The sequence below is a fragment of the Argiope bruennichi genome, chromosome 1 (assembly GCF_947563725.1).
Source record: "Argiope bruennichi chromosome 1, qqArgBrue1.1, whole genome shotgun sequence".
NCBI classification, from domain to species: domain Eukaryota; kingdom Metazoa; phylum Arthropoda; class Arachnida; order Araneae; family Araneidae; genus Argiope; species Argiope bruennichi.
Genome location: NC_079151.1, coordinates 142,199,530 through 142,224,375, shown reverse-complemented (window position 1 = coordinate 142,224,375; position 24,846 = coordinate 142,199,530). Strand labels below are relative to the sequence as shown.

Here is a 24,846-nt window from a genome sequence, read left to right as displayed (position 1 = left end):
TGTAGTAAGCATACCCTACTACCACTCTGTAAGCTCACGTCAAAAACTATATATATATATATAGGCATAGGCATAATATCCAACCCATACTAATTTCCTCTCATGTCTGTTTTCACTTGCACTATTCTCACATTTCAATTGGTCTTTTATGATTATGGATGGGAAAAAACCAATTTGGGAAGCTGGTAAGAGTAGAAGATATTCACTGAGAGACTGCTTCAATTTCGTAACATATTGCTAGAAATAATTTAAGGATCAAACTTTTTTTTTATAGAATTATTTGTGCATAAAATATGTGGAATTTGTTTGTAGTACCTCATAGACAGTATAAAAAAATGATTCTCATTACAAAGGAACTTTAATGAGTACATGTAAGCAAAGTCAATCATGTCACGAGCAATTAAAAATGATCTGTATGGAATAGCGCATCATCAAATACGAATATCGGTCACTACCGTAAAGTGGAGCGGTGACTTCGCACTTTCCGGTAAAATCACCGCTCCGATAAATTTCAGTGATATGCAATTTAATGATACGATACGATAATTCCAATAACCGGTCCGTTCACTTTTCAATCCAATCACAGATTTCTTTCGAGAGCTTCCATTGGACAGATCGTATCGATTCTTACTTTTCAGTAAAGTCACCGCTCCGGCAAATTCCAGTGATATCGTATCGATTGTTACTTTCTATCATGATCCAAAACCTGTAATCGAAATATCATCAGTAAGATCGTATCAAGGATTTGAATCACACCCCTCTTTGAAAAGTATTGATCACTTGTATTTGTGACTTTTTGATATTGGTTACATAATAACCGCTCTGAAAATATTCGTCATCCCTAGATAGCCATGCCGGTTTTACTAAATTTTACCAAAAAAAAAAAAAAGCCAATTTTATAAATAAAATTCCGTTTCTTTTCTTAAGCGTTCATGTAAATTTTTAGTAGAGAAAATAAATAGACAACAGCTTATACACTCATTTATATGAACTATAATTAAAGGATTGTTACTCATTGATTTTTTTATAGGCACCGCAGCAGTAGAGTCAAATACGAACTCAACGGAGAAAGGATCGGATTGGTCAACTTTTTATTCATATAATTCCTGATGAAGCGAAGTGAAGTAATGTTCGTGTTTTCTGTATGCGGCTTAGCATCTTTTAATTATAGGAAGTCTTAAGTTCAAAAAGTTCTGTCTTCCAATTTATTTTTCTGTATAATTTATTTTTAGGAAGTGTGCTTTCCAATATTTATGAAGTGAGTTGACTAATATATTTATTCTTGCTACTATCAATATGCAAAACTTTGGTTTTCACAGATCATTGTGCTTAATACTGATATCGTGTCAAAAAATATTAGTTTTTACATTTTGCAACAAAATATTTGTTGTATTTTATACGTATTTTTTAATGACTTTCGGTAATGTATTATGTTAGGCTGCTTTTTGGATATAAAACATCATTTAATTAAATCCTTTTAAATATAATGTCCTTTATTAGCATGTGCCAGGCCTTCTCTTGTAGTAACTTTTTATCTCAGTAATTTATGCTGCATCACTATGGTAATTTTTATACTTGAGAAATAATATGAAGCGTACTAAATTCATCCAAGAAAACTATTCTTTGCAAGATTGACATAAATATAAAAAGATTATAGAAAATCTATCTGGTATATTTTTGCCAGACGCTACAGAATCGAAAGTCAATGACTGGAACTTTATCTGGGCATCATGTATTTAAAATATTCTTAATTTTCCATAAATATGTAATTTTTATGCTAGTAATTTGGTCTTTTTTTCCATAGAAAACTATGCATATTTTACATGTAATTAATTCTTGTACCATCACTTAAACAACCATTTCTGGTAAACCTTTGAAATTTAATATTGTTAATTCCATTTAGATGATACATTTTAGCCCAATTAACTAAATGTGAATTAAAATTAATCCATTTTCTATCATTATTTTAATGAATTATTAGCAATGCTTTTATGATAAATGTGCAAGCCATGAATATAAGTCAATGTAATGTTTTTTCCACAATTTTCTTGTATGAGAAAATGAGGTATACCAAAATTAGTTTTCATATACCAGTCAACAAGTTTCTCTGCAAATAATAAGCAAATGTCTACTTTTTATTAAATAATTGACAATTCACCTTTTAACAAAAATAATTTCATGTGAAGGTGAAATATCCTTCCTTGATAAGGATTATAAATTTAATGCAAAATAAGTTTATTTGTTTTACATTTTTTTATCGTTTATTTCTAATACAAGGGGGGGATACTTGAAAAGCTCTGTAATGGTAATGTTATACTTAACTTTGGTTTATATTGCAGAGAACAAAAAAATTGATTGGTGAAGTCCATTATGAGATCTAAAATATATAGAAACTTATCTTCAGCCTGTGTAGTGACATTAATTTAATGTGACTTCAAAATCATAAAGAACTAAAGAAGAAATTTGTTACTATTCCATTGAAGTGCTTAAATTATATATTGGTTTACTAATTTGTTTTTTATATTTTAAAATTTGAGAAAGATTCTTAATCCTAAGAGCATATGCAGCAATTTGTTATTTTATAGAATAGTTTTCCAGATACATTAAGTTCAATTATTATTAGACTTTCACAATAGCGTACTCATCTATTTTTAGGGGGTTTTTTTTTGTAATAGTGTATTGAACAATGTCAATTGAATATTGATAAGATTAGATTTCTTTTATGAAAATGGCTGAAGTTCCTATATTTGCTGGCATATGATTCACTTAGATTTTGAATATTTATCCTAAATTTCATTTTGTATAAATATATTTTATATTTATAGAGAAAAAATATATTTAAAATCAGGAAGTTATCTTCTGGCGAAGTATTTTTAAATATTAACATTAATGTAAACAATATTAACATCTTTAAATAAGAAAATATTCTTATAATTAAATTTTTAAAATTATTTTTTGAAAAGTTTTTTCCAACTTTTGCCACTTATGTAATATGGTTATCAAATTTTGGGAGTAAAAGAATTGCGGGGGGTGACTTTTTTCCCCACTAATCTTTTGCAGTTGGGTCAAAACAAAAGTAATTTGAATACGTGCACAATGATTAAAGGTGAAAGTCTTATAAGAATAATAAATCAATCAATTTTTTATTGTTAAAATATTAATTACTTTCAACTTTTTTCTTTATTTAGAGACGAATTTTGTATAAGTGGCAGCTTAGTATATTTCCAATGATTTAGATTTCTCTAGGCAAATGCCACAAATAATAATAAGTTGAATAAAATAAGTTATACTAACTATTTTTTAAGAATCATCCTCATTAAATTGCATTTTGATAGTTCTCTAATGATTTTATATATTAACTTTCTGTATACATTAACTTATTTTCACTGGTATATCTTTCATCCAGACTGATCTCTCCCTCCCTTATTTTCTTCCATATTGATATTTAGAGTTTCTTGAATTGCAGTTAAAAAAAAAATATGATCATCTTAATGAAAGTGATTTAATGAAAATATCTTTTATTGGTATTTGTGTATTCATCTCCAATTAGGTTCGGACATGAATCTAAAAAATGAGATATAAAAATTTCTTATCATGCCAACTAACACAGATGTTATCTTTTAATCTCAAAAGAATATATATATATACATATTATCATTAATTTTTCAAAAAAGAAAAAACTATTAGTTAATTACATTTCTGTGAAATTTTCAATGCATAAATTAAAATATATTTAATCTTTATTTCACATGTGATTCTCAAACTATATAAATTGTGATAGATCACATGATAAAATTTTATTTCAATTATCATGCCAACTAACACAGATGTTATCTTTTAATCTCAAAAGAATATATATATATACATATTATCATTAATTTTTCAAAAAAGAAAAAACTATTAGTTAATTACATTTCTGTGAAATTTTCAATGCATAAATTAAAATATATTTAATCTTTATTTCACATGTGATTCTCAAACTATATAAATTGTGATAGATCACATGATAAAATTTTATTTCAATAAATAAATATCTTGTGGCATTTGAAGCTGTTGTTAATGATTTGAAAGTTAATTTTTCCATGTTTTAAACTGAAAATGTCTGTAAGACATGATTAAAGGAAGCTATCTTAAAATCTGTGATCTGTTATACTTCCAAATTGTTTTGACATAAGCATACCAAATTTCATAAAATTTTATTGAATTACTTTTGATATATTGTTTTCTGTGAACCAATCATAGTGAAATATTCAGTTTTCGGAAAATGCATTTAAAAAATGTATTTCACATTAGATCATTTAAATACACTGAAAACAAATGCTATTTTCTAGCATTTTTAAAAGAATTGCCTGAAAACTAGCAACAAACTGTGCCTGGATAGGTAAACAATTTAGGTATTATTTTCCAGAATTGTAGGTAAAAATAAAATAGGCAGTTAATTTCTTATTGAAAATATCAATGTGTACAGTTTTAATTTTTATCTGTAATGTATTGATAGTTCGATCTTACATATATTAAAAATAAAGACTGTTTTAGAATCTACGAATTTGTGATCATTATATCATTAAAGTTTTTCAAAGAAAAAAAAAACACCTTTACAACTTGGTTTATTTAACCACTTGGCATTGCTGAATGTTAGGCTTAACTGCATATCATTGTCACATTTTAGCTATGATTAACAATATTGCTACAAGCCTGTAAAGTTATTTCCCAGCACGGAAGATTAATTACTGAAAAGACCGTTTTACGATCAGCCCTGCGGTTGCCGCATCAGTGATCTCAGAGCTTGGGGGCTTTGGCAACAAAATAGATATTAATGGAAACTTTGAGAATTTTAGCGATCCATCCAATGGCAACCAAGATATGTCTGATTGGTCCAGGGCCTTCTCAGCCCGCCTCCTGGGAGCTATAAAAGGCTGCCACTCTCAAGCTGCAATGAATACCTTCCTCTCCTTCTCCACAAGAGAGCAGTGCCAGTTCAACTTCAACCACCAACAGTCAAGACCACAGAAAGTCTATGGCATTTACCAAAAGCAAGGCCACTTACTCCAACTTTCCGCCAATACAGGAGATAGCTTCAGACTGAAGCGGGCCCTCCTAAATCACCACCATTACTAGCTGCAATGAATGGTCTTAGGTGGAGTCATGAAATGAGTTGTTGAGCCAGTCATGTAGTAGTGATGGCAGTTGGGTGTAGCTAAACCGAAGAGACGGTAGAGAATTTCAGCCGTTTGGAGAGACTGTAGTGCAAAGCTCCAAAGATTCCTTCTCCTACTGAATTCTGTCTGGTCGCTTTGTGTGCTCTGATCGTTATTACTATCAAATTGCTACTTGTGGGCTACTGCCTGTTGTAGTGTGCTGCTGTGTGTACGTTTTGGCTGTATATAGTTGTCTTTGTTGTGATTACTTTTTTATTGCAATAAACCTGACATATTTGCTCTTTCTTTTTTTTTTTTTGGTGATAAATTGCTGCCATGTGGTTAATGCACAAATACTAATTTCATTATGTGTATCATTATACCCTTTCTTTATTTAGCTTTGCTTATCCTTTTTTAAATCAATGTTTTTAATCTTTTCAGCTGAGCACAAATACTTCTGATTCTCTAAATTAGAGTTTCTGTTAATGTCTTAGCATTCATTTGCTTTTAATAGAGTTAGGAATCTGTCATATGCTGTTTAATAAGTTTTATTTTTCTATGCAGGTTTTACATTCAAATTTTTTCATCAATTATGTAATCAATAATTACCGTTATACAAATTATTCCAAAAGTGAATTTGCTATCCAAAATTGGCCATTTATTAGATAAAACAATCTCTTTTGGAATCTCAACTTTAAAATTATTAATTTGTAATTTTAAAAAAAATATTGAAAATGAGAATTTTAAAGTTGATTCCCAATTGGATAGCTAAGTTTAAATCATGTTGCTCTGTTTGTTTACCAAGTAGGATTTAAAGAATAGATTTAAAATTACATATGGATAAAGTTCCCTTAGACGTTGGTGTTTAAAAACTTGAATTACTTTTTTGCAGAAATGGCTGATGAAATTACAGATAATGATGTTATCAGTGCAGTTGATAATGGTGTACCAGATACTGATGATTTAAATGCAACTAACCAGACTGATGAAATGGAAGATCCAGTAAGTTTTTTTGTGTGTGTGTGTGTGCATGTGCATTTATTTGTGGGTATGCTATTGAGATTAATATTAGTAGTAATTCCACACTTACTACTCGAGCTTCATGTTTTTTGGCTCTAAAATAGTCCAAGAAGATGGAAACTGCAAACTTTCAGATTTTTTTAAACTATTTATTACCAAGTTATAAATTTTTAAAAATTGTGAAAAATAAATTTAAAAAAAATTATGATTTTTAAAATACTGGTAATGTTTAGAACTCTCACTAAATTTTTAATTCTTTAAAGGGGGAAAATAACATCGTATTTTATCTTATTTTAATAACATCTGTGTTAATTTTTTTTTAACATTTGGGCTATAATGAAGAGAGGAAAATGTTTTCAGTATTTATGTAATTTCTATGCATTTGAGTATAAAAAATGACCTATTCCATTCATGCTGGTTAAACTGCTGTTATAGAAAGCTTTGAAAATCACAATGAATAATAGCTGAACATAAGACCCTTTTATATTTTTCCATAACACATGTTTTCAAAGTGCAATTATTGTAAACCTTTGCACTTTAAACTTTGTATGTTCACTATCTTGTCTGCTATTATATATATAATTTTTATTTAATGAGTTTTGTTATTAATACTACTACAGGGTGCGTAGCATCATAAAAAGTGCTTAATTTTCTCGTGAAAACAAAGAAAGCTTTTCGTTTTATTTTGTTTCCCCACAAGATAAAATATGATAATTTGAAATCATGGTCGTAAAGGCTTGTTGGATGTATCAATAAAGGAAGCCAACAAAGGGGAAGAATTTGAAGAACCATTCAGGGGTTCCAGCTCATTTTAAGATAACGTTTAATGATTCTTTTTTTTTTCCCCTTTTTCATCAACAATGTGCATTGCCATTTATTAAAATACTGGAATAGTTATATGGAAGAGGCAATACGAAATGCGTACTATACCATACTTATTGCAAATCAAAAAACATTTCAATTTCTTAATATTTTATTTATTGAAGAATTTATTTAAGTTATACCTGGTTAAGTGAATATTTAAAATTTTATGTGTTGTTAAAGATGAATATGCGATATGGTCCAATCAATGGAAAATATAAAAGAAGCAGAATGAATTTGATGCACCAAAACGATATATTGAACATAGAAAAAGCTGCTTTAAAAACACTAGCATATTCAATCATCATTCTCATTAATATGTCGTTTTGGAGCAGTTGTTTGAACGACCTATTACAGGTATTCTTACTATAGGTATACCATTCAATATTAATTACTATATTGAATTGTAATTAATTGCAGTATGAAATTTTAACTTGAAGTCTTAAATTTTCAATGATCGTGATATCTTCCGCGATACTTTTTGTATGTCCCTATTCATTTCAACAAGTTTGTTTGTTGGACTAATCTTGTCAAATTTGTTTTGATTAAGAAAAAAAAAAGAAAGAAAAGAAACTGTTGGATCTGTTACTTAAATATTTTTAAAAAAATAAAAAAAAATGTGTTTTTTAAGGATTTATATTCTATTATTTTATAATAATTTTTTATTTTTATTTTTTTATAGAAATTTTTTCCCAGTGAAATCTCTCTTTATATATAAAGTTTTGTCTTGAGCAACGCCCAGCATAAAGTCATTGAAGTTAGGAGCATGAAATCTGGGAAGTTATTTTTTGGGTATTGGAAGCACACTAAGAACAGATTTATCAAACTTTTAATTCGAAGTTTAATTAAAAAATAGAATTTTAATGTGTTTTCATCATAACATCAAAGCATATTATCACATAAAAATTATTTTACACCGTTTTAAAGTTTAAAAATAATATAAATAAAGATTAAAAATAAATAATGAAAAAAAAATGTTTGGTTGAATGTATTTTTTAATAATTTCTGAGAAAATTGTTTGGGACATAGTTTATAACAAAGATTTTTTTTATAAGGAAATTGAAAATGATATTGCTTCTTCAAATCATTGAATCATATTATTCCGTAGCTGTTAAAATTATAGTAAAATGGGGGGGGGGTGCTTTTTTTTTTTTGCTTTTATTTAAACTTAAAAAATTTTAAAGTTTCTTCATTGAATAAAATTCTTTATTTATTGAATTTTGAAGTAATGCAATATATTGTCTCGCGCTGGTTTCAGTGCAGACTTTTTTAAATGTTGTTTAACATGTTTAATTTCTCATATACAAAATTTAATGAAAATATTGCAATTATCAAAAAATTTGTACTAAAGATTTTAATGAATCTCCATATTTCGTACCTCCTTGAATTCGAAAATACATTTTCGAAAAATATCTGTCTGTGACAAAGAAACATTTTGAACCAGATGGATGAAATTTGATATACGGTCTTCACACCAAACTTGTAGATTTCAATCACATTTTCAGCAACATCCGTTCAGAGGAAATCTGTTTACCTGTCCAGCTGTTGGAATATAAGTTAGCATTTACATAACTAAGAGAGCTATATCGTAAACATTTGGTACACAGATTTAATAACTATTGAATAAACATCAGCTGAATTTAAACCCAAATCCAACAAGGGGTTCACCTCATGTTGGTCTATACTTTCAGAAATATGTAAATGTGATAGCTAAAAAATTTAGTGACTTAAATATATCAAATTTGGTATGTAATTTTGTGACTGCAAGTGTACTTTTGAGTCAGATTTTTGTTTTAATCAATTGGGAAGAATGTGCCTTAAAACCCAAGTTTGCTTTATTGAATATTTTCAACAGCCTGCCAGAGATTAATCCTAAAACACTTGCCAACGATCACACGATAGATAGAATTAGTAAAAATATTTAATATACGCATAGTGTTGGTATTCTGTAACTATTGTACGCCAATGCCACACAAGGCATTTCCTGGCAATATGCGAGAAAGTTTTGGCAAGATGCTCTTTCTGATTTATTTCCATTTTGCTTCTAACTGCATAGCTGTTTTATTTATTTATTTTTTTACTTTATTAATTTGTTTCCGTTATTTATGAAAACAAGAACTTGTTAAAGCATTTTCATTTCTTCGTAAAAACATATTCTTCTGTAATTTTTTCATGTAAGAATTTTTTCTTATAGGTAAAAAGAAAGTTTTCATTAAATTTTAGAAACATTAAACATTCAAAAAAGACTTTTACTACACTTTAGAAATAAGCGGCGATACGACAATTTCTTTTTAGTTTTATCATTTGTGAACGCTGCTATTATTTTCTATTAAAAATGATTTTAAAAACTTATTTAGAAAACATGGCATTGTCAGAGGCTAAGGCAGAGGCATATGGGGCAGTTGCCCTGGGCCCCCAAATCAAATAGAAAGTTTATTTTATGTTTTCTTCTTTAATAAACTTTTTTTAAACAAAATATCAGTACAGTGTAGAATCCGTCGGTTTTATGTTAGCTTCTTCATTAATTTATTGTGTGAACAAAAAAAAAAGCAAAAAAATCTATATTTCAATTTAGCTAAGTTTTCGCAATTGAGAATGTACAAATTTGGCGAATCAAAAGCCTGTCTTTTTACATACCACATGGGGAGGGAGGGGTGAATCAAAAGCCTTTATACCTATTTTAGGTTCTGGTCGATTTTCTTATTGTATATCTATTATGAGATGAAAAACTTAAATACCTCCATAAAGTTATGTTCTGCATTACTGAATTAGTGAAGCAGAGGGAGCCCTCCCCCCTAAGAAGTTTTTGCTCTGGGTTCCAGTAAGGCTAAGTCGGGCCCTGGGCATTGTTCGATCATAAATTTCATGGCAGTTATGCTAGTCTAGTCATAGAAATGCTTTAGTTTTAAACTTTATAAGATTGCAAATAAAGTTACTTAATAGAATGATTCAGTGCAGGGAGAAATTTACTCTTTCCATCTCAGCCATGTTGAATCTTAATTGTTGTTACTTATATAGAAATCAAATACAAGATTTGTGGTCCTGCTGAATTTCTACATCAGTATCAACATTTTCAAAAATGTTGTATCCAATATTTTATTTTAATTTTAAGAAATATTATAAAAGCTCACAGATCTTTATTGTTAATCTTATAAAAGTTAACTTAATTTTTTTAATATTAATAGTTTTTTCATTTTTATGATCATTTCTATGCTTTTGTCAAATCCAAAAAGGCATAATTTTACAATAGAAGATGTTTTACAAATAAATAAATAAATAAATATTAAAATTTAAAAAATAAGCATTTAAAATTAATTTTAAAAAATTTTTGCAATAAAAACTATGCATTATTATAAAACAGAAAAAAAAATACTATGCTAGAAAACACATAGTTTACATATGCATACTTTACAAAGGTGCTTAATTTTGGGCGCTAAGACGCTTAAAAATACTTAATTTTTGCAGAAATTTCTCACTACACACCCTGTTCTATTAACATTGTTTCTGTGAGTTGTATTTAAATTTGTATTATTTTTCCTTTTATTTTTCAGGATTTGGAAATGATAAAAGCTCGTGTGAAAGAAATGGAAGAGGAAGCGGAAAAGATTAAACAAATGCAAAATGAAGTTGAAAAGATGGCTCATAGTACTCCTGGTTAGTTGCATTTTTATACACAGTTTAATGAGCCATATGTCTATATTGGAATCTAGTAAAAGTGTCATTTACAAGTAGTAATTTAGGGTGAGAGAGTGGCACATGATTAGTATTAAACCTTTACATGTTTATTTATCTAAATAAGTATTATCAACAACTCCTTTTTCCTTCAGTTATACAATTACTACAATTTAATATGTAGGAAATTTCAGTTTATTTTTTGGCTTCCTAAAATTGATTGTGTATGAGTAAAAATTTCCCTATTTAGATTAATGGAAATTACTCATCTCTTCAACGGTTGGTTTAATAATTTTTCAAATGACATTGTAAGAATTCTTTTACAATAAGGTGATGATCAAGGTTCTTTCTACTTTTGAGAATTTCTTGATTTACTGTAGCCCCGATTTACAGGAGCCCGAAAAGGGCTCTTGATTTTTTTTTTCCCCCCAATTCCTTGAGAAGTAGGTAAAATTCATATCCATTAACTTTTGGAGATATGAGAGTTACTTGATTTTTACTTTGAAAATTCCACCAGGAACAAGGTATTTATATTAAGATGCTATAAATTGCCAGTCCCCTCTATATATAATTTAGAGGAAGATGGAGAAGACAGAAGGGATAGTGACTATCACCATAACTGCTAAAAAAATCTTCAGCAGCTGTTATTTCCATTTGTGAAAAATAATAAGATTATGCTATATATTGTATCTTGACAGCTATTAAGTGCAAAACTAAAATAGTTTTAAGTCTTGCTAAGGTATATCAAACTTGTTTCGAGAAATCTTGCCATATATTTTTTTCTAAAAGTATTCCTATGATCTATCAGATAGCTTTTATTTAAATTGCCTTATCATTGCTCCATTTATTAAGAGTTTTTGTTAAAACATCTGAATGATCTTAACGTGTATAACCTGGTGTTTGACAAAGCATTCACTTCTCTTTACGCATAGTTATATTCGGATTTATATATTGTGTTTATGAGTGAAAAAATAGGGAGCTTGTAACCACATATACAGTGCTTCAACTTTCATTGGATCATTCTGCAACCAAACAGACGAAAATGTGTTTTCAGAAATCATTCAATGCACATATGAAAATTTACAAGAATTTTGTAAACTTTTAGAAAAATTGGATTTGAAATAGGTTTTATTTATCACTATGGATGTGTCATTAAATTGGATTTTTTTTTTTTAATTGAAAGATAAAGTTGCAAAAAAAAATGTTCATTTGTTTACAAATGTGTATTTTGCAGAATCAGGTGGCTGGAGAATGCAGCTAATGCCAAATGATCTTTCAAAATGTAGGATAATTTTGTGTTGATAATGTTGTTGTGTTGAGATTGTTGAAAAAGGAGTTTCCTGTACTAAAATCTAAATCATATAAATTTATAGCAGAAATCCAATTTTAACTGTAAAGCTTTTTTTTTTTTTTTTGTCACTGCCAATAAATATCCATTTGTAAGCAATTATTATTTTAGCACAGAATGTAAAAAAAGATAATTACTCTCTATTTCAAAATTTTCATTCAAAAGATTTTCTTCAATAAACAACTATTACATTTAAAAATTTAGTTTTTTAAATAGATTCATATGCTGATATCAGCAAAGTTAGTATGGGATTCACTATGAAAGGAATGTTAATAAGCTGTATTAATCAGAGGGAAGGGGGAAACGGTTATGAGATTTGATTCATGAAAGTTAAGATATTCTATTTATTTACATTTGCTGAATTTTTGACAAGTTCCCTCTCAACTATGTGTTTGTCAGAAATATGAGTTGTTTAGAATCGAAGAAACTGATCAAACAAGTCCATTTCCTCTATAAAAGGGCTTTTTGTTCTTGTTATTTTCTTGTGAATATCAACAGAATGTAAGAAAAACAATGCGATTATATATTATTTGACTTTGAAGAAAATTTTCTTAAAAATATGTCTTGCAATTAAGTAGAATTTGGAAAATTTGAAATATCCATTAATCAAACTAATAAATTTTTTCAAAGCATTTAGAAGTTTAATTGTTAGAGGACATTAAAATTATGATGATTCTGTCACATGATCAGGTCATAGTAAAAAAGTATTTTCTTCAAATAAGAAAACAAGCTTTTAAATCTAAAAAAAAAAAAAAAAATTAAACTCTTGAAATATTAGGTTTTAGACATATTAAAAAATATTTCTTAAGTCATGCAAGAGCTTAGATTATTGGCAAAAAATTCCTTCTCTAAATATATAACATTTATTTATAATCTTTACCTTCTCAATATGATGAGAAAATTAGAAAATACATTACAATTAAATGATTTAAAATTAGAAATAAAATTTTACAAATTATTATAGAAATCTGTGAACAAGCTAATAGAAAAGGAAGAAAGAATAGAAATTTTCAATGGATAGCAGAATCAAATGAGGAAGTCAGTTTGGGTCTTTATTAGAAAGACCTAAATTGTAAATTTAAAGTGTTTTAATGTTACGTAATTTGCAGTTCATTTGACTAATAGAGTTATTAATTTCTATCTGTCTCTTGTACTTTTCTCTTTATTCTACTGTGCACTGGTCAAACATAAGTTAAAAAATTCTTACAGTTTTTAATGGATTTTGTTTAAGTTAAAGTGTGAATTGTTTCAGAAATAAACACCTGTAGTAGTTTTTGTGAAATTAGTTATTGTAAATTATGCAATAACTGATAGCAAGGATGTAGCATTGTAATCTCGATATCCACTTAGAGTTGCAAGTTTGCATATACAGCTGCAAAATGATCTAGCAGGTGTGCTTAATGCTCTTTATTTAAATGTCTAGAAATAATATGTAGGAAAGTAATGGTGCATTTGAACATTTATGGTGAATGTATTTCATTTAATTTATCAATTGCATTTTTATATGTAAATGATGTAATTTTATGGTCCTAAATTTTTTTCCCATCAATAACAGTAGGAGCACTGTAAATCTATTATAGAAACATTAATAATGCTTAATGGCTTCATTGGCTTGAAAACAAGTTTATTCTATAAACCTTTTTTATGCAGTTGAAATTCATGAATATCCCTGATGAATTTGCTAGTATGAGGTATTATTTTTTTAATATCTAAACTGAGACATTCTGTATACTTGATTATATTACAAAAGTAGATAATAATTTTTTATAAATTCAAATTCTTTATGATTTATATTCTTGTTAGTAATTTATTTTGATAATTTTTCTAATAGGACTTCTTGCTTTGAGTCCTGAAGAGAAGGCTGAAATTGATTCCCGTTCTATATATGTTGGAAATGTAAGTTGTATATGATTGTATATTCTACTTTAAAATGTATTAAAAAAAATTTTTAATATATTTTTAATACAAACTGAATAAATAATTAATGTATATTATCTGTCAAAAAGAAAATTTTATTTTCTAAATTGTTCATTAATCAATAATTATTGATTTACTAACAATTTTTTGGTAATTTAACTTAATCACATGCTGGAAACTCAAAATGAAATAAGAAAATTATATAATTTTATACTTTATTCATTTATTTATATTATAGTAATGCTTACTTCTAAATTGATTTCTAATTTGTTTCCAGTGCTTGAGACTGCATTATTTTAGAGCCAATAATATATATAATGTATAAAAGCATTATTTTATGTGAAGCAAAATGAAGTTTCGAAGACAGGGAAGAGACTTTCGATTTTGTGGCGTTTTATTTCATCTTGGAGACACAATCATTATGTAGAAGCGATGAGCACACACACAACACAGAAAGAAATGAGGGAAAAAGCTCTTTAACATTTTATCCCTGGTCTTGAGATATTGATGGGGAAAATATTTCTCCATAGTGCTTATATACAATGAGATTTCAATAGGAATTTCTGCTCCATGTGCCTACAAGGCAAGGGAGACACAGAGATCTTTTAAAAAAGAATTTGTCACAGCGGTATTTTGTCCCTTCACTCGGAGTGTGGGAAATTAGGCTTTTAGCCGATTCAGCAATTTTACAAAGCTTCTTTTGAATTAAGTAAGTACAGAAAGTGGAATTAGATCAGGAAATAAGAGAATATTTTAGAATAAAGTTACTATGGGCTAAAATTGAAATTAGAGTTTAAAATATCATTACATATATAAATAAAAAAAAATTACAATTGGTGTAAAAATTTAGAAAACTTATGTAACATAGAAAAAAGTTTCATCTACAGTTGTTAAAATCTAGCTCTAGACATTGCTCAAACATTATTGCTCTTTTATTATTATTATTATTTAATTTTATTTGATTTTCATTCTTACCTTTATTAGTAGCTAGTGTTTTTTTTTTTTATCATAAAAGCTTTTTAAGGTCATATTTTTCTGTTCTCCTTTGTTTTAGTACAAAAAATATGAAATACAGTTCTATTATTATTATATTAAGGATAATTATATTTTGTTTAGCTGAACCATTAATTGATTGTCCATTGTATTTAGACTCTTCATAAAAAATTATTTGTTTTAGGTGGATTATGGCGCTACAGCTGAAGAATTGGAACAACATTTCCATGGATGTGGCTCTATAAATAGAGTGACTATACAATGTGACAAATATAGTGGTCATCCCAAAGGGTAAATACTAAGTTAATATTAGTTGCTTAATTTATGACTGCTTTCTTTTATTTTAGATATCTTGTAATGATGCAATTTCTATGAAACTTAGAAATCTTTCCTGAACATATGTTTTATGAATTTTTGACTTAATTTCATAAGTGAAATATTAGTTAATATTTATAAAGTCTTTTAAGATACCTAGTTTTCAATGATAATAGAGACCATTTTTAATAGATGTTGGTATTCAGTTTAATTGCTTAAATTTCTTGTCATGATTTATGTTAATGTCATGTTTTTTTTTTAAAATTATTATTATTGATGTTAATGGAGGAGGCATTTTTACAACTATTTGGCTGAAAGTTTACTTATAATATTAGGATTTTAGCTTAGCAAATTTGATTTCTTCATTGGCATTATCGTGTATATTTTTTGTGAGTGTTTGTCTAATTATTTCAAGCCAGATTTATCAAATAACTGCAAAATGAGCAAAGATTATTGTATTAAAAATTGCCATGAAATTATTTACACAATTTTTCCTTCTTCTCTAGGTTTGCTTACATTGAATTTGCCGATAAAGACTCTGTATCTACATCAACTGCTCTGGATGAATCCCTATTCCGAGGAAGACAAATTAAGGTTAGTTGTTTTTTGCTGTAATGATAATATAGATGCTGTATGAATAGATTTTTACACCACTGCATACATGCTAGTATATACGCTTAGGTCATTGAAATTTCCCTCATGATTTTCTAAACACCAATAATTAATTAGGTAATCTACTTAATAGATAATGTCCTTCCTTTGTTATATTGTGACAAATAAAATGGATATGCGTAATGCTAATTAAAATGTATAATCTATTAAGCTTATATTATGGAGTAAACTTAATTTATAATGACTTGAAAAGAGTAAAGGTACTTTTTTTTTTTTTTTTTTGCTATACTACCATTATTCTTATCTTAAATGGGAATTTCCTGCAATAACCTGTATGCTGGATTATTTTCATCCATCATACTTAAAATATCTTAAAAGTAGGTTGAAATGGAAAATTATATATCCATTTTGTGTGTGTATTTCCTAATAATAAGTTTTGCTATTAAGGAATATTACATAATGAATGAAATGTTTTGTTTCAGGTTTTACCAAAGCGTACAAATCGGCCAGGAATTAGCACCACTAATAGACCACCTAGGGGAAGATTTCGTAGGGCAGCCAGACCTTCATACTATGGTGGGGGATATAGACCCATGAGACGATCCTTTAGGTAAACACCTCTCTAAATTGCTGCTTTTTATTGGGAGCCAAATGTTTAAGGAAAAATTATGTAACTTGCATTTTTATGCTTAGAAAAGAAAAATACAGAGAAAATACTTTTTAAATTTCTCTTTTACACCAAATTTCAGATAAACATGTATTTCTTTTTAATGGTTGCTCTTTTTTTATTTATTTATTTTTATTTCTTTGAACTGAATCACATTTGCTGGGAGAAAATTCCTCAAAATTATCAGATTATGAGAAAACATTTGTTCCCTAACCTCCTAAAACTGAACATATAATGAATATTCTTTGTCCTTAATAATTATGATTCAAATATAGTTCATAATATGTTCATGATTCTAGGATTGTTTTAGTTCTAGGAAAAGTTGTCCTATAAAAATGTTTTAACTCCTTATTTTTAAAAAAGTTGTAATGAGTGATGTGTGTGTGTGTATTTTCTGTGAGTTTACCTCATAAATTAAGCAACTTTTTGGCACTTCAACCTTTGTCAAATTTTCCTTTTATTGGTTTTAAAAGGTATTATAAAATTTTGAGGTGTTTTTTGTATCGGGTATTAAGTTGGCTTAAGATTTATTCTTTATTTTATTTAGTTATTATTAAAATATTTCTTTTAAATATTTGAATTACAAAATATTTATTTTTCTGACTTTCAAATTAAGTATTTTGAAAGTCACCCCATAAGCGTTTTAAAACTGGAAAGACATAAATCCACCAATAATATTGAAAGTAGAATGAAATGAATTAAAATAAGGGTATATGGTGATGGATAATCGCCATGATCAAATATTGACTTGCAAGGGAAAATCTCACTTTTCTGGATTATAGCACCAATTTCATCATTTTTAAAAGGTTCATGGCAGTTGAAACAGGCAATTGATTTAAGATAGCTGAAAAAAGTAGAAACTGAATTGAGTACAGTTTAAAAATAAATCGAAGAAGTAGCGTATAAGGCACATCTAAAGGGGAAAAATCTTTTTTTGGCTTTTGACTTTGTACATAATTTAAATAATTGGGAACTGTATGTTTCAGTTTTACTTTTTTTGTTGTTGTCGTTGTTGCTTTTCTTTTTATAGCATTGGGAAATATTTTTATTTGAAATATTAAGCTTTGTTAGGATATTCTTATTTAGAATCGATATCCATGTTTTCTCCTTTTTAAATATTCCATGTTTCTCTCTGTCTTCATTGATAATGATTTGCTTGTTAGTTGTAAAATTAATTAATTCTGAAATATTAGGGTCTAATTTAAAGGCACATAGAAAGGACGGAAATAAATGGATTTTGTGATGGAATGAGCTTGCTTATATCATATATTTAAACAAGAGAATGATGAAGCTATATTTACATACTTTAATCATTAAACCATATTTTTAACACTCATAGTTCTCACCTTTAAGAACACGATAATCTACATTGCATGAAATTTTATTCTTACTAGGAAAGATTCTCAATTTATATCTAGGCTAGCGTGGCTCGTCTACTTTGTAGAATTGCACATTCAACCTACTTATGGCTGGCTTCTTTCAATAAAATATTTTAATATCTTTAGGAAGTTATGTGCCTGGAAAGATGTGCTCTCACAGGTCAGAACATAGCAAGCACCAAATGTCTATGTAGACGGGAAAATATTCTCCCATTAAGCCTAAAGTGCATTAAATTTCATAAAACAATGTATTACAGTGTTTGAGAATTATTCCTAGCTTGCTTCTGTTTTTGCAAAAATCCAATTATTCACAGCTACTTATGCAACTGCAATTTGATTTTGAAGAGATAAATTTTAATATACTGGCCAAATCTTTCTAAAACACATGGACTAATAACACCATCTGATAAAAATTACCATTAGATGAAATTGTATCACATTTCATTCCAAAAGTGTGATGCATCTATGCATTAATCATTCAGCAAATCAAGATGTGCATTTGTTCCTGAGGAAATCTGAGTTCCAGAAAAGTTAAAGGAACTTAATTGGAATGTTTCCCTGAAGTAATATCATGAAAGAATTCAAGCAAAAAGAAATATTGGCAAATAAAAATTAGATAAAATAAAATAAAGCTAAATAAAAATTATTATAATCAGTAATATAAATTACTTTTTACAGGTCTCAATGGATAAAATAGCATCCATTCCTAGTTCACCATAATTATTTTCAAAGATTTGATGTGTATGGATTTCTTTTAGGAAAATAGCATTGAGTCAGTTGGTTAGACTGTTCAATTATTGCTGCAAAGTACCCGAGATATTTGTTAGTGAATGTTAGTAGGAATCATATTTTTATTGATGTTCATAGTTTTCAGATGCCTGTTTTTAAAAGTTGGATCATTAAAAAAAAAATTTTTTTACATGATTTAAAGATAAGAACAATTGGTAAGTATAAATGACAGATAAATACACATACCATTTCTGCACATAAAAATCTGTTTATCTCAGTTCTCTCTATCTGCCTTAACATTTTTTTCCCCAAATAATTCAGAATTAATCTGTAGAATAATATTCCTATATTTTCAATAATTTAACCTATTTTTTATAATTTAATTTAACCAATAACCAAGTGCCCATGTTTGTTTGAAAAGACTACCAATAATAGCTGGTTACAGTGCAATTAAAAACTTAAGTTCACCTGAGTTTTGATTTCATTTTATTTTTGAAAAAAATTTTCGATTTAAGCTAATTATAGAGGGATGAATTAGCTTTTCTTTGAAAGCATATAAATATATACTTCTGTTAATTTCTTTTATTTCATTTGCTTTTTTTTTTATTTTCATTGTAGGAGACGAAGCTGGTACTATCCCTACTGATATCATAAGGCCAGAATTTTTTAAAGATCAGATCATCCCATTTTTTACTGTGAGTCATAATTTTAATTGTAATTCTTATTGTTTTTATTAAAATTTTGTAATAAAAAATATTTTTTATTGGCTTTTGATTTTTTTTTCTTAAATTTTTGTTGATATTCTAAAATTTTACAAATTTGAAGGCCTTAATTTTTTTAAATCATTCATTTGGCAGTCTCAAAATTTCTTTATTAAAGAACAGTCATTTAATACATTTTATACTTAATGGCAAAATTATTACATCTTTAAATTTAAGACTCATATTTAAATTGCCATCTTGGTAGCCGTTTAGGAAATTATATTTAAATAATTGCATTATAATTATTATTTTTAATTTCACTGTAATATATTTTTGTTCCAAACTTAACCTGATCCCAATAAACCTCTCTAACCAGCATATCTTAACAAGTTTTGCTTATTCATTTCTTTTAAATTTATTAATTACCTACTTTTCATGCTACTTATTTAGATCTTGCACGAGATAGAATTTTAAAGTAACCTTTTCAGTTTGCAGCCTGTTTTAATTTATTCTTTTGTATTTGTACAACAATTGAAAACAGGGAACACATATATATATTAGCGCTGAGAAGACTTTTTAAACCACAATTTTGTTTCTTTTATTTGTTTTGAAATGTAAAAATTGTACTTTTTGTTAATTCTACATATTATTAATTTATTCTAGAGCAAGAGTAGTAAGTAGGTGATAAGTTTTAAAGCAGAATTGTAGTTGTGTGTTGTACCTTTGTTCTGAAAATTAAATCTTTTCATCCAGTTAGTATTTTATTTTTCTAGGGATCTTTTTTTAATATTTAAGTTTACAAAACTTACTGGTATTTTCTTCTTGCAGCTCCTGATTTTTCCTGTGGGGAATTCTCACTTTTGATTTGTTATATTTCTGTGCATTACAGTATCTTTTTAATATTATTTTATTGCAACTATCATTTTCATAGTGATTTCAAGGTTTTAGATTAGGCATCTGCATGAATTACATCAGAATGTCTTTAGTTTCTTGAATGGGCCAGTTGACCATTAATCAATTTTCAAGCTTGTGTTGGTTCCTTGGGGTCTGTTGGATGCTTATCTTTTTTTTAATATAAAATACATGATTAAGAATACGTATTGAGATTACAAAACACAGTATGATTTAAAAAAATTTATATATTTTCTTATTAGAATCAAGTTTAAATTGAGTAAAATTATTAAAGTTTACAAGATAAAGAAGGGAAATAAAAATTTATGCCTAGAGAAAATGCCGCAAAAAATTTTTGCTGTTAATTCAAACGATAAGGCAGAAAAAAAGAAAGAAAAAAAATTGAAACCGTGGAAAATGCAAAATGATTTCTAAAAATTTAATGGAAAGAGGAAATTGGTGCATTCATAAGCTTATTTTGATTGTCATTTCATATAATCAGGATTCATAGAAACAAACTAGATCAAATTTTAGAAAGGACAATAATGAAAAAATAGTATTAGGATCCCGTTACCAGAGTATTAAAGCACTGGTAATTAAACAGCTTCTAAAAAACTTCAGTTTAAAAAAAAGTTTCCCTTACAATATGCTTATTTTTTACACCAGATAATGCATGGTTGTAAAGATTGGACCAATTAAAGAGAGAAGGGTCGGGTAAAAGGTGGAATATCTTAAGCATTATGCTATAGGCTTTATAATTGCTTTAACTTTTCTTTGAAATATATTTACATGAAGAATTCAAATCTTTAAAAAAAGATCAGCACCATGAGGTCAAGCTACATAAATTAATAGTTTCTTAAAGAAAATGTTTGTTTCAGTTTTATATTGTGCATTATATTTTTGTAATTACAGATAATTTATAAGTCCATTTTTTTAATATTGTAGATCCCTCCATTGAAACATTATAAAACCAAAAGCCATTATATAATTATAGATTTCTCCCAAATGTTGTCATTCGTGTGATTTTTATGTGTGATATGTCTGATCACAGTTAATTTTAGAACTTCTTGGATTCTTATTTTTTCATCTTATATATTTTTTAATGCTTATTCTTTTTTATAGAGGGAAAGGAGCTTGTTTATATTATTATTCCCCTCCCCATATTATATATTTTCAAACATATATCTTGGAATCTGAATAATTTCAAACATTTTCGTTGAATGAACAAGATTTAGGCAACTGACAGTTGCAATGTTTTAAATACCTTTGTTGCTTTTTTTTATTGAAATAATATTGCCAATCTGGTATTTTAATATATATATTAATAGCCTCGTTTATTGTGTATGATTCTTTTTAAATATGAGAAACGTTAATGTTTTGGAACTCTAACATACCTAGCTTTAAGCTGAAAGCTTAGGTTTTAAAATTTTTATGAAAATGAATTGCTGGCATTGAATTATGTATAAAATTAATGTCAATATAACTCAAAGGAAACTAAAAGAAATGTTTCATTACTTATTTTTATTTCTTTTTAAGCTATGGGAACTGTAATGATTTGCTAAAGCATGGATGTGAAATATGTTTTGGATTTTGGTGTGCGGGTATAATTTATTAAAAATCCCAATAAGAGCTAAAGGGGGAATTAAAAAAATATATATATGCAATGAATGAAGCTATGAAGGTGTTTCTAAAAAAGAAAAAAATCTTGTTGATTTGAACTGGGATGTATCAATTATATTATTATTATTTAAATTATAGTATTTTATAATCTGAAATTGACCAAACAGTCTCTTTGCAAGTTATGTCTATTTTGCAAATTGTAGTTTTTATCCATCAGTAACTTAGATTAATACATTAGTAACTTAGATAAATACAAATTCCTTAAATTTAGCTGTTATAGTAATTTTGATTATTTGTACCAGGAGTTTCTTAGAACTTGTCAATGTCAGTTATGTAAGGAGTTGAGTTATGATATATTTTAACCATAAAATATGTGACATGGTACAATAATATATTTGTATATTAAATTATTTATTTATGCTAATAAGAAATAACTTTTATTTAATAATTGCTAAAATAATAAAGACTCTCATATAAATACTTTTCTTGAATAGGAATAATAATAAATTGAATGAATTACTTTAAATCAAATATGCTTTCCTAATTAATATTAAAAATTGGCAAAATAGTATGATTTTTTTTTATGTCATTTGGGGTTATAATTGAAAACAGAGCAATAATTTCAAAATATATATGTATATAAAATTCTTACTTTAAATGGACAAAATTAAAGAATAACAAAGTATGCGAAATATACAAGGTGAAATTTATAGAATTCCAATAGTACAAAAAACATGACTGATATATCAGAACAATTAATAATTTTTCAAAACCTCTATTCTAAGTTTGTCATGCAATTTTTAAAAAAAATTATATTGTTTTTTTTTTTTTTTTTTTGTGGTTGTTTATATTTATTGATTTTAAAATATAAAGAGGAGGAATCTTGAAAATTATCTTTGATAATTCTCTCATCCTTTATCATTGTTTTCCATCTTTTATGAAATTAGTCTAAAAAGATACCTGTTTCTTTCAATTGGTTGCAACTCATGTTTAATTATTTTTTCATTCTGCTTTTATTTTGTAGTACATTCATGTTGCTTAAGTCTTGTTTGTCAAATTGCTGTTCATTAAAATTTGTAATAAAATTTTCTTTTGGCTCCCAGCTTATCTAACCCAAGTAAGTAATTAGTGATAATAACCTTTAAGATTTTTTTTCTTACAGGTGAATATGCTGTATCCCTCCCCCAAAAAAGAAAAAAATGAGAAAAAAAGAAGAAAAAATAGAAAATAAAATATGGGAAAAGAATATTTGTGTGTTTCTTTCAGTTCCATCACACCATTCACTTAAAAACAGAATTTTATATAAAATATGCAAGAAATTACATGACTGCCTTTGTTTCATTTATTGTTTGCTTACCACAATTAATATAGTTATACCTGGTAACGTTGATATATCACAGCAGTGGAAAATACTATTTAATATATATTTACACAATGAAACAGAACATTTTGTTTGTTAAGTTATACTTGTAAAAAATAAAATTGGTCCAGTTGTTGCGCTGGAGGCTCCATCAATGGTTTATTATGCATTCTCTCTCAAAAATGGAGCATAATTAGGTTTAAGCAATCTTTGATGTATACAGTCACCATGAATTTCCACGTGAAATAATAATTGGTTCAGGGGTTAGGACTCCTGATTTTTTTTTCCCCTCACTCATAAAGAAATAGTTTTTGCTATCTCTTTCAAAAATGGAGTGTAGTTAGGAATTAAATGCTTATTGATGGCATTCTAGATGTTGGGAACTCTCACAAAGAATGTGCATTGAAATAGTATTTTGAGATATTTACAAGGGGTGATCCAAAAAAAAAAAGTTTACAAGCAGCAGTATTTGGAAAATAGAAATTGTGGATGGGAATATTGTTACCCAGAGTGGAGACAGATGGCGATAGTTGTCTTAGACCGGTCGTTCGAGCAGATAGTGTTAGTACTGAGATTGCTGGAAATGTTTAGGTGACCCATACAGCCCCGATTTGGCTCTCGGTGACTATTTCCTTTTCCCGGCATTGAAGAAACACTTATCCGAAACACGGTTCATATCAGATGGTGATGTTCAAAAAGGTGTCGAGTATTGGCTCAATACCCAGGGGCCTGATTATTACCAAGACGGGTTAAACAAATTGGTCTAGTGGTGTGATAAATGCCTCAACAGGTTTGGTGATTATGTAGAGAAATGACTGCCACATATGTCTCTTAATTACCATTTGTATCCTGTGTCTATTGTTAATAAAGCATTTTTCCTTTGCCTTGTAAACTTTTTTTTGGATCACCCCTCGTATATGAAATGAAGGGGTGTAGGCATTAATGATATATCTAGACATGAACTGCCATATGATACTTTATTATTATTTTAAAAATATTGATTTTTACTTTACCAATAGTTATATCAAATTATAAATATTAATTTTTAAAAAGTCACTTTTACAATAATGTCTTTTACCAAAACATGCACAAGTAAGGATACAAGGTATCTTATTCCAATTCGTATGTTTTGATATTTAAAAAAAAAATCTTTTTGTTAGATTAATTTCAATGCATGCAGACTTTTGCTTATACTATTTAAGGAATAACTCTGGGAATCAAATTTCAGTCAACTTTGATTTTTGATTCAATATTCATTTGTGCGTGTCATTAATATTTTGTACTGTTCAGTGATTTAATGTCCATATTTTGCACAGACTAATGAAACTTAAGAAAAAGTGTGTTATTTTGGTTTCATAATGCAAAAGAGAAAGATAATTGTGCTATGAAAACAAGTTTCTGTCGAACAATCTTGATTTGTAGAATTTCTAGTTTAATAGTTTTGGATATGGACAACTTAAAAATTTATTATAAACACTGCCCATGAGAAATACTAACAAACTGGTTATAAGTTCTTGTGCCTAATTGGTAAGGTAGTAGCTAATTTTAAAACAAATTTTCAATCCTTATCTCAAAAGGACCGTTATCTTTACTGCATAAGTATGTAATAAAGACCTCATAATT

General features: G+C 27.6%; 1 protein-coding gene across 2 annotated transcripts; it reads left to right on the top strand.

Moving 5' to 3' along the window:
• Nucleotides 1-1,100: 1,100 nt before the first annotated feature.
• LOC129976656 (polyadenylate-binding protein 2-like) lies at nucleotides 1,101-23,109 on the top strand. Of its 2 annotated transcripts, XM_056090346.1 has the most exons (9): nucleotides 1,101-1,258; nucleotides 6,031-6,140; nucleotides 10,571-10,673; nucleotides 13,871-13,935; nucleotides 15,134-15,240; nucleotides 15,771-15,858; nucleotides 16,359-16,486; nucleotides 19,270-19,346; nucleotides 23,026-23,109. In XM_056090346.1, the coding sequence occupies exons 2-8, from the start codon at nucleotides 6,033-6,035 to the stop codon at nucleotides 19,295-19,297; spliced, it is 627 nt and encodes a 208-aa protein (XP_055946321.1). In that variant the 5' UTR covers nucleotides 1,101-1,258; nucleotides 6,031-6,032; the 3' UTR covers nucleotides 19,298-19,346; nucleotides 23,026-23,109. The 2 variants fall into 2 exon arrangements, with proteins under 2 accessions (XP_055946321.1, XP_055946330.1); XM_056090355.1 differs by lacking the exon at nucleotides 19,270-19,346.
• The last annotated feature ends 1,737 nt before the right edge of the window (nucleotides 23,110-24,846 follow it).

Coding starts and splice junctions, on each gene's coding strand:
- LOC129976656 (XM_056090346.1), top strand. CDS start 6,033: ATGGCTGATGAAATTACAGATAATGATGTTATCAGTGCAGTTGATAAT. Junction 13,936..15,133: donor GTTCTATATATGTTGGAAAT/GTAAGTTGTATA, acceptor TATTTGTTTTAG/GTGGATTATGGCGCTACAGC. Junction 15,859..16,358: donor TCCGAGGAAGACAAATTAAG/GTTAGTTGTTTT, acceptor GTTTTGTTTCAG/GTTTTACCAAAGCGTACAAA.